We start from the raw sequence: 10517 nt of genomic DNA on the forward strand, positions 1-10517 counted from the left end.
ATGACTCCACTTTGATTCTGAGCATATTTCTTTGTGACTACGATGGCTGGACCATCAGTATTAATTCAAGGACATGGAATAGCCCAAGTTCCCCTTGTCAAATGGCACCTTGATTACTGTCACAGAAACTCTCTAAGCTCCTAGGGCAAATCGCACCTATGAATAGCCAACGGATTCCATGCGAAAATGCATGTAGAGAACGGAAATGAGTTCCTTTGCAATGCCTCTAACGATTGAGAACAAAGGCGCATCTTAGAGAAGTTTATGTGTCTCTCTAGTGGACTCTATGTCACTATTCGAGCTATTAAATCCAAATTATGCGAGAAGATCTCTTGGATTTAGACACATATTGGCTTTGTCACGACATGATAGGTCATCCTAGTCATGATATGATGATCCGTCTACTAAAGACTTCACATGGACATCTTTTCTCTTGAGCGAAACGAAGCATGAATCAAAAGTTGATTCCTGGACTAAGTGTGATCGCCGCTGCTGCCTTTGGCACCGCCACCATCCACCACCAGCCTAGGGCTGGCACAGTCCCTATCCATGACGCCATGGATAGCGTCCATCATGGTGATGGCACCCAAGGTGATGCTGCAATCACCAACTTTGCTTCAAATAGCGTCTTAGACGCTTAGGCCCAACCAAAATCCTCATTGGTTGCTTCTAAGGTCTCTCGCTCGTTTTACAAAGCCCGTTCCTTAGGGAAATTAGGACTGAGAACGTCCTATGCAAAGGATATGAAAATACTCATTCTGTTCTTCCATAGAATCCATAGGGATTCTGTGGACTAATTCAACCAACTTGCGGACGTTTAAATATCTCATGATGTTGGTTGACACGCAAACACGCTGGTCTCGTGTTGTGCCATTGTCCACATGTAAATGTTGCTTATGTTGCACTCCTAGCACATATCATATGACAACGGGCTCACTCCCCGAATCATCCTATTCAGTCAATTGGATTTGACTATGCTAGAGAATTTACATCGAAGACTTGCGATGGATATTGCAATGGGACTGATGTTGGACATCATATTCTCATGAACACACCTAAATGGTCTCGCGGAAAAGACTATGATGGTAGTCAAGACATTGGTAATGCGCACCAATCTCCTTTTATCCGCTTGGGGTGATGCAATATCGCATGCAGTTATGCTAATTTGTCTACGACCCACCGCCACTCAATCTACCTCTACGTTACAGCTAGTGACTGGGTACAAGTATCGTACTTATGCACATTTGAGTGAGCCATTTATGTGCCAATTGCACGGCCACAGCGCACTATGACAGGTCCTTACAGACAAATGGGCAACTACGTTGGATTTGAGACTCTAACAATCGTTTACCACTTAATGCCCTTGCAAGACGATCTCCTTACCGCTAGATTTGAGGATTGTCACTTTGATGAGACAGTCTTCCCGTCGTTAGGGGGAGATAAGAACACGAATGTTCAGCAGGAACGACATGAATTGTCATGGCCTGTCCCCACTATGTCTCATCTCGATCCCCGTTAAAGTGACGAGATCACACATCTGCTGCAAATATGCCTGCAAGGAAGGACGTCCCTACGAGAGGACGTAGCGCCAGCCTACACGGAGGTAGGCATGGCGCCAAAGCCAAAGAGAGTGGCACTCTGGCGTTATAGGCCATGGCCCCAGCTAAGATGCGTGGGAGGCCCGTGGGTCGAAGGATACTTTGGCACATGGAATCCTTTGATCATCAAGACTCAAAATCCGTCTCATGAGAATCTTCAGGATTATGGTTATCGTTGGGGGACGCCTCAACGTCAGAACCTATTTCTGAGAATATAGAGCTCTATGAAAATTACACTAGTGTACATGAGACGTGGGATAGAAACTCCATCATAATTGATGATGTAGTTGCGCATTTCGTTACGCATGAGTTTATTGATTCAGATGATATCGAACCATGCTCCGTTGATGAATGAATGCCAACGTAGAGAGATTTGGCCTAAATGGAAATATGCGATCCAGGTTAAGTTGGATTCTCTAACGAAGAGGAAGGTTTTTGAGCCAGTGATGCCAACACCTCCTGACATAAAACCTGTTGACTAATGGGTCTTCGTTAGAAAGCGTGATGAGAAAAAGAGATGGTAATCTCACCTTATGGCGCAAGACTTCTCATAAAACGCCCTGGAATCGACTACGATGAGACATATTTTCTCATAATGGATGTCACTGCACTCCACTACCCTGTCAGTTTGGTAGTTTTCGAATAACTGAACATGCAGCTTACAAATGTGGTCAACACGTATCTCTATGGGGATCTAGATACGGAATATACATGAAGGTTCATGGTGGACTTCATTTACCCAAGTCAAGTGGCTCTAGACCACGGAGCGCGTTTGCAATAAGGTTGAAACGCTCACTAAAGTGACTACTTGATTGAGAAGGGATATGCCCGCGTATTTCCATAACAAGTTTCGGATTCTATCGCGGTTCATGTTGGACATGATCTTCATTAGAAGCCCTTAAAGAGTTAAGGGAAACCGCTGAACACTTGAAATCCGAGTTTGAGATGAAGGATTTTGGGAGAACACGATTATGTCTCAGTTTGGAACTTGAGCATCGTGTTGATAGATGCTTAGGCATTTTGACAAGGTCAAGCCTTTAAGCACCCCCATGATCGTCCGTAGTCTTGATCCTTAAAAGGATCCTCTTCGTCCGAAGGATGATGACGAAGATGCGCTAGGGGCTGAAATGCCCTAGTTAAGTACAATAGGCGCATTATTGTACTTAGCTCAATGCACAAGACTGGACATCTCATTTGCCATGAACTTGTTAGCTAGATATAACTCTGCACCAACGCAACGCTATTGGATTGGTGTAAAAGATATCTTTCGGTACTTGAGATGTACGATTGATATGGGCTTGTTCTATCCTTATAGAGAGACGATGGATTCGGACCCATCACACACCAGGAACGCAGCCAACACTGGCCTGCGTCCACTATCCCCATCCCAAAACAACATGTGTTTTGGAAGGTTTTGCTGATGTTGAGTATCTCTCTGACCCGCACAAAAGTCTTTCCAAACTGCTTATGTGTTCACCATGGGTAAGACCGTGATATCTTGGAGATCTATAGAATAGACCCTAGTCGCTATATCTTCGAACAATGCAGAGACTATTGCTCTTCACGAAGAGGTTCGTGAATGTATATGGATTGGATCCATAATTACGCATGTTCGAACAATTGTGGTTTGAAGTCTACCACAGATGAGCCTACGAGCGTATAAGATAATGCTGCTTGTTTTGAACAAATGAAGCAAGGCTGCATCAAAGGCGACATCACCAAGGATAATCAGCAACAACAGACTCTCCTCAAGATCAAAGTGAACTAGGTTCAATCTGAGGACAGTATGGCAGACTTGCTCACTAAGTCATTGCCTAAATTCCACTTTCGAGATACATGTTGGTAGCATCTTTTGCGGAAGTTATCCGAACTCCCATGACCGTTGTCATCAGGGGGAGATGCGGACATCAGGGGGAGATGTCTACATGTATGGTCTCGAAACGTGAAGGGTGTGTTGTGCTCTTTTTCCCCTTCGACCGAGGTTATTTTTGTCCCACTGGGTTTTTGTTACTCGGCAAGGTTTTGAATGAGGCAAGGAGAGGAGCACCATGTTTGGGCGACACAAGGGGGAGTGTTCAAGTAAATCCAAAATATGTGTCTGACCCAAACTCTAGGTTACTTGACCTAGTTGTAATAAGGTTTAGAATTAGAGATATTCTCGGAGATATTCATAGAATTGTACGATTATCTTTCCTTGGACAACTCTGATTCTATGTCTTGTAATCCTCTATATAAAGAGGCCCCTATTATCAATGAGAATACACAGCGATTTTCTCTTAATTCCCGTTTCTCTAAAACATAAATTTAGTAAAAAAAGGTTATTGTATTGGACGGGGCCACGTACGGGATGTAATTAGAAGTTTAAGATGTGAGTTGTAGGACTAGGTTTATTTTAGATATTTAAGAGAATGAGCAAATCGATCCCCTCCCTTTTTACAAACCTCTTGCGTCTCTTAAAAAAAAAAAAAAGGTTGATATAAATAAAATTATTTAGCAATTAAATCCAATCCAACCCTCTAGTGCCTAGCTAGTGGCAAAGTTGGGTGAGCACCATCCTCAAATCTACCGATTAACGCAATGGACGAAGAGAAGACTTGATTGCAGAATAAACAGCATGCCAGCCATTCTGCGAAAGGTGCTCCATGTCCCAAAAGAAAGACCTTTCCGGATTACTGCACACTGTGTACTTGTTTGCTCCACTTTTCTCGTCCACACTCCCACACGAGTATTCGCTGCTCACCCCAACACAGCATGGCATCAGTGGATTCTCTGATCTTGTCGAATTTCCTGCTAGCGAGTGAAAACAATGTGTCAATCGCATCGATCTCTCACGACACTAGCTAGTAATCAAATTTCAGAAGAGTAAGGTTTTTCTATACAACTAGTTCGGCCTAATGTACATAAGCCGTATGTACAGATCGAATGTGGATAGTTCGATTTTATAATCCACAACTGATACATAAGTTAAATTACCAGAACAAATGTGAAATGAAAAAAAAAATTAGATATTGATTCCATATGCTAAGAATTAAGTAAAGAATAATATTAGGTGAACCACCTTTTTGTATATCACTTAAACCCTAATAGAAGAAAATGACTGAAGTACCTTGTTGCAGGTGTTTTTGTTGTTGAATTGCGGACAGAAATGCATTATAGAGATCCAAGATTACAAATGTAGATCTAGTAGTTGTCTGCTTCTTTAAATCTTCAACCTTTTGGTGCAAAATCTGGTTGTGGAATCTTGAACCTGCATTCATGCTTTCACTGCAATTCTGATAAGAAGAAAAAATGGAAGTTGCGGCTGGCAAACATCCCATGGGCTCTATTGCTGTAACCAATAATTTTCGCACTCCCAAATCATTTATACGCTTTATGTTCACCACAAGCTGGTTAACAATCGATGTGGACACCGCTGAAAAATCCTGCCAAATTCATTCATGTTATCTTTCAATGATCGAAATAGAAAGTGAACAGATTCGATCATGATATATATCCCCTAGCTATGAACATGCACACATTTTTTATTTACTATAAACTTCTTCTATATACATTACCAAAAAAAAATAAAAATAATAATAATGCATGACCAGATACAATATCATATTGTCATATTTCCTTCCATTGAGAGATTTTTTTTATTTTTTATTTTTTTTATCATTTTAAGGGATCGCTTATAAAAATTATTTTTCAATCACATTTCGACCGTTCAATTTTTAGGCCTTCATGAGTAGGTCACTTATGCAAATTTTCAACCAAATTGAAAACGTTAAGATGCTGAATTGGATCAAATAAATGGATAAACAAAATATGTCTAACCTGAACCATTCATGTTTATAATCGTAAACCACAATCATGAATGTCTCTTAACTATTGTCAATTTAACTGAAAATTTGCATAAGTGATTTACTCATATTGACTTAAAATAAATGGTTAAAATGTCATGTGATCCAAAAATGAGTTCCACAAACAATCTCTTACATAGTAAATAAAAAAAATTCTTATACTAGAAGAGTCCAATATATAATATATATATATATATATATATATATATATATATATATATATATATTAATATATATATAGGTCTTATCCAGAGTGAGGCCTCACTCTGAAATTAACGTGTGAGGTTGGAGTTTAAGGTCACTTTTCGGTTTCATATCCACATCTTGACCGTTCAGTTTTTAGGCGTATTAATGTATAGATCATCTCTGCAAAGTTTCAGCCAAATTGATGATGTTAATTTAAGGTATCTAACTCACTTAAACTAATGGATGAACTGAATCTGTCCACCCTGAACCGTACTAGCTTTAAGGCAGTTATCAATGCCTTAACGACCATCAATTTGGCTGAAATTTTGCAGAGATGATCTATACATTAATTAGTACCTAAAAACTTAACGGTCGAGATGTGGACATGAGACCGAAAAGTGACCCTAAACTCCAACCTCACACGTTAATTTCAGAGTGAGGCCTCACTCTGGATAGGATCTGTATATATATATATATATATATATATATATATATATATATATATATATATATATATATATATATATAAACACACACACAATGTCACGTTGAAATTCCGTTCTAGTCGTTCAGATGTACTCAAAATGTCCAACCTGCAAAGGGTGCACTAATTTCTTACTTAATTGAATGAGGGAACATGTATTACTCACTAAAACTGGCCATACATGATTTATAATTTAAATAATAAAATGCTCAAATCAAGTTCTATGTCCTAAGTTACATGCAATGGTATATGAATTATCTAGACAGAGTTAGCTTAACCACTCACCTGACTCTGGTTTCCTTTAAGAAAATAAGCAGCATAGTCGTTTCCACCTAGTGATACTAAAGCGACGGACGAGTCCAAGTCACTTTTGGTATACAATTTTTCTTCGACTAGTTGTTGGAGAAAGTCGATTTGGGTAGTCATGTTTGGTGCACTCACCAAAGTCTCAAAAACACCAGTTCCTCCATATGCAAAGTTCATCCCGTTCCTTAGTGTCGATTTCTCTTCAGTGTTTCTCAATTCGTAAGGTACTAGAGATCTTATACCCAAAAAGGAAGCTGCATTTCAAGAGAAAAAGAAGCGTTTCGGGTAAATTAATGTTTAAACATGAAAATAAATCCTTGCTGCTATATACATGTTTTTTTGTTTGACAATATTACATATTGTGTTAGTCCGATTTTGAATAATAGCTAGACCGTTTGTTTTTTACTTATGAGATATATTACCACAAATTAATGTTAATATCACAAATGTTACTTGAACTTTGGCCCATTAGACACATGCGTACTAGAATTCAAAAATGGGTTAACACTGAGGTATCCTAACAATTGCAAGGCATATTAAATTAAAGTGCGTTAACTTCATTAAAAAAAAATTTTGGTAGTTTAAGTCATGGTTATATCGCGCCTATTATTATAACTATTAATGAATCGTGTACTGTTAAAGATATTAGATGTGTCACAATAGATAGACTTAGACCTATTTAATAAAACTGTCGTGTTAGGTTAATTCAATGATCTATTGAGATATACAAATGGGTTCAACATTTTACTCATTTAAAACATTTAACCAAAAAGAAAAGATGCATGAAATCTTGAAATAAATGGACGCATATCACATATTAGATCGGTAAATGGTATGTAATTTTGTAATATACATAAATGGAATGAACCCCCAGCCCACTCACTATGAAGGAAACTAACAATTAATTACATGTTCTAGTCCACATGAGTTAGTAAACAATAAAAATTCATAATATAAAAGGGAGCAAACTGGATTAATAATAAAATTTGTTTAGTTATATTTGAAATATCTCTGAGTTCTTCTTGATATGTATGTCTGTGTGTCTATATATATATATATATATATATATATATATATATATATATATATATATATATATATATGACATGATCAGTAAACATATAATTTTTATATTATGGGTGAAAAAATTTTCTGCCTGACTATATTCTCTAAGTTTTTCTTTTTCTCAAAATAATAATACCTTGCAATAAAATAAAATTAGTATAAAGAATCGTTGCCAGATGCTCAAACGTACCTTATATCTCGATCCCCAAGTTATAAATCGTAGTTCCACCCCTGATTGCTAGTTAACTCGATTCATTTTGTATTGGTATCGAGTCATGCTCATACCAATTTGATGTAATTTTGATTATTCTAGCAGACATCAAATTGGCCGATTTCAAAATTAAGAGCTAAATTCTCTGCTAGGCCAAGTTTAGATACCATTTGTGAATTAATTAAGCTAGAATTGGGTAATACATAGGGGGCATCGTCTTCAGAACTTAGGAATATCAAAATAGAAATTCATGACTAGTAGGATCAATTTATGAATGAGTAGCCAGCGAAAAAAGCTGAGGGCGAATTAAACAAAATGAACGAACCTATATAATCAGTGAGCACGCGGCCATCGGAGAAGCGGCCTGCCGGCTTTCCGGGAAAAGTGATCCCATAAGGCGGCTTCCACGAACCAGTTGCAGATTTGCCGCTGTTCCCAGTATCAGCATACGAATCCCCGAAAACAAAAAGCTTTACAGATCTCCTGTCATGGCGTTGGTGGCGGTGCCGGTGGTGGTGGTCGGAGGTTATGGCTGAATGAAGTACTTGTGGACAAGTGGAGATGTAGAGAAGAAAGAGATAGAATGAGACGATGGTGGTTTGCTCCATTTGTAAGCATGCAGAGCTTTGGAAAATAGGACAGACACTGCAGGTGGTGTTGTTCTTATATGGGTGGCACACTCTTAATTAAGGTAATTCAAAATTTATTGCGCTCCATAAATCCCATTTGACATTAGCAAGGTTTCCCATTTGAGAATTTTTGCGTTAATATTTGAGGAATTCGAAACAGGAAAATATTCATGGGTGGCGATGATTTTATTTAGTATATTCATGATTTTGTTTAGTATATCAAGCCAAGACCAGTACTGCTAGGCAAAACTGTACACCCTGTGACATTTTACTGGCGACTTTGAATACTCCCGAACGAATCAAACCAGTGTTGTCTCTGGGTAAAATAAACACGCACAACCAACAAGCAAGAAAGGAAGCCAAGTAGGTGGGCTCTGTATCTTCACCCTCCACGCCTAAGTCATCAAATACTGCAAGGTTTGCAGGAGTTCGTTGTCGAATCTCATCGATCTTGCCAGATGGATTAAACGCATTCGGGGGCGGATCTCTTTTGTTCCTGCTGCTTTTGTTCAGAGGCCTCTTATAGCGCAAAGCTCCTCTATACCAGTATCGTATCCATGAAGTTATCTTCACTTTCTGCCCTTGACCTTCCTTGCAGAGCTTACGGTAGGCGGGAAACAAATAGCGGCTCTGTTGACTCCTTTTGCTTGTTGCAGAAAGCTCTTCAGCAGCTGGAACAAGCTCATCATAAAATCGTCCGGCAATGGGCAAATCTCCAAGTTGGTCCAAATCCCAGAGGGAGATGGAGATTTCCCCGCTAGAAGTGTGGAGGGTATTCGTCGTAGGACACCAATACTCACAGAAAGCCCGTATGACAGGTGCAACGCGGTCATAGCTGAATAGTGAGGCGAATATCGCTCAATAGAGACCAGCCTCCCGAATAAGCTTGCCATTCCTGCTTAAGATATCTTCTACCCATTCCCAGTAGAACTTTGAGTAAGAGAAGCCCCAGTTTGCTCGAAATGCACTGCTCCACTGCACTGAACCATTGCATATACGATCGGTGAGAAGCGTGAATGGGACTTGAGGATTGTTCTGATCATGATGTGAAGACTTCAACAACAACACGTTTGAGCTTTGTTTGTCATGGTCAGACCTCCGTTGTCGAAACATAGCTAGTTGGCGAGGTGCCACATGAGTCCACTGGAGGCTGTGAGCTGAAGGGTCATAAAGAGGGACATTGATTGCTTGAGGCCCAGTCAACGATGGATACACCTGCAGAGTAGTGCCATCACTTTGAGTGTCCTCCGGATCCTCGAGGATGGTGACTGTCCCTTTCTTGAAGCACTTGAAGAAAGCCATGGCCACAAAAGGATGAGAAGTGCAATCACGAGTGCCTGACGATGTACGCAAAGCCTAAGCGCTTTTAGTGGACCCTACCACACACAAAAGTAGAGGAATCCAAGCACTTAGGACGTTCGCATTCTTCTATTCGTGAGCCACCAAATACGCAAAGCCTAACCGCTTTTAGTGGACCCTACCACGTACAAAAAGTGGAGGAATCCAAGCACTTAGGACTTTCGTGTTCTTCTCTTGTGAGCCACCAAATACGCAAAGCCTAACCGCTTTTAGTGAACCCTACCACGTACAAAAGTGGAGGAATCCAAGCGCTTAGGACGTTCGCGTTCTTCTCTTTGACGTCAACAAACACGCAAAACCTAACTACTTTGAGTAGATTTTCCCACGATCAAGAAGTGGAAAAATCCAAGCACTTAGGTCGTCTGCGTTCTTCAATTGTTACCAAAACCCTGAAAAGAAAGAAGAAGAAAAATTATTTAAAACAATTTTCAGATATACATAAATACTTGTACGACATTTAAAAAAGAAAAAGAAAAAGGGTGACGTCATGAGAAAAGAAGGTAAGATGGCATGTGAACAAGAATGAGTAATAGGATGGATGAATCATGCTTCTGGTTGTTATCGAAAAAAAAAGAAAAAAAAAAAAGGAAATTAGCGTAGACGACAGACTAGGTGTGGATGATGCTCGCTATTATTTCTCTGTTTGGGTCGAAAGAAAGAAGGAAATTGGAAATATATTGAACAGTATCTGATCATTCTCGATTTTTCCTAGTCTACACTTTGGCTGACAAACAGTCTTCCTATTCCAAAAGTCATCATCTTCCTTTTCTTTGCTACTGTCAAAGTTTCAAAAAAATAATATCATGCTATGGGTCTGCACGTGTCTGTAGGTCCATA

The 10517-nt window shown here is 39.4% G+C and overlaps 1 protein-coding gene across 2 annotated transcripts; it reads right to left on the reverse strand.

The window, feature by feature from the left end:
• Window positions 1-4004: 4004 nt before the first annotated feature.
• Window positions 4005-8485, reverse strand: LOC133717725 (GDSL esterase/lipase At5g03610-like). Of its 2 annotated transcripts, none has more exons than XM_062144442.1 (4): window positions 8018-8485; window positions 6396-6670; window positions 4705-5020; window positions 4005-4388 (listed from the first exon to the last, which is right to left on the reverse strand). In XM_062144442.1, exons 1-4 carry the CDS (start codon window positions 8298-8300, stop codon window positions 4168-4170), a joined length of 1095 nt encoding a protein of 364 aa, XP_062000426.1. In that variant the 5' UTR covers window positions 8301-8485; the 3' UTR covers window positions 4005-4167. The 2 variants fall into 2 exon arrangements, with proteins under 2 accessions (XP_062000426.1, XP_062000427.1); XM_062144443.1 differs by having other exon boundaries at window positions 4006-4385; window positions 8018-8483.
• Between the last annotated feature and the right edge of the window lie 2032 nt (window positions 8486-10517).

This window comes from Rosa rugosa, chromosome 6, assembly GCF_958449725.1.
Source record: "Rosa rugosa chromosome 6, drRosRugo1.1, whole genome shotgun sequence".
NCBI classification, from domain to species: domain Eukaryota; kingdom Viridiplantae; phylum Streptophyta; class Magnoliopsida; order Rosales; family Rosaceae; genus Rosa; species Rosa rugosa.

Bases quoted from the DNA above. Each gene is read 5' to 3' on its own strand.
- LOC133717725 (XM_062144442.1), bottom strand. From the start codon at position 8,300: ATGGAGCAAACCACCATCGTCTCATTCTATCTCTTTCTTCTCTACATC. The intron at 6,671-8,017 runs GTTCGTTCATTT...CTTGAAATGCAG, and splicing joins CGTGCTCACTGATTATATAG to CTTCCTTTTTGGGTATAAGA. The intron at 4,389-4,704 runs GTACTTCAGTCA...TTCACTCGCTAG, and splicing joins ACAAAAACACCTGCAACAAG to CAGGAAATTCGACAAGATCA.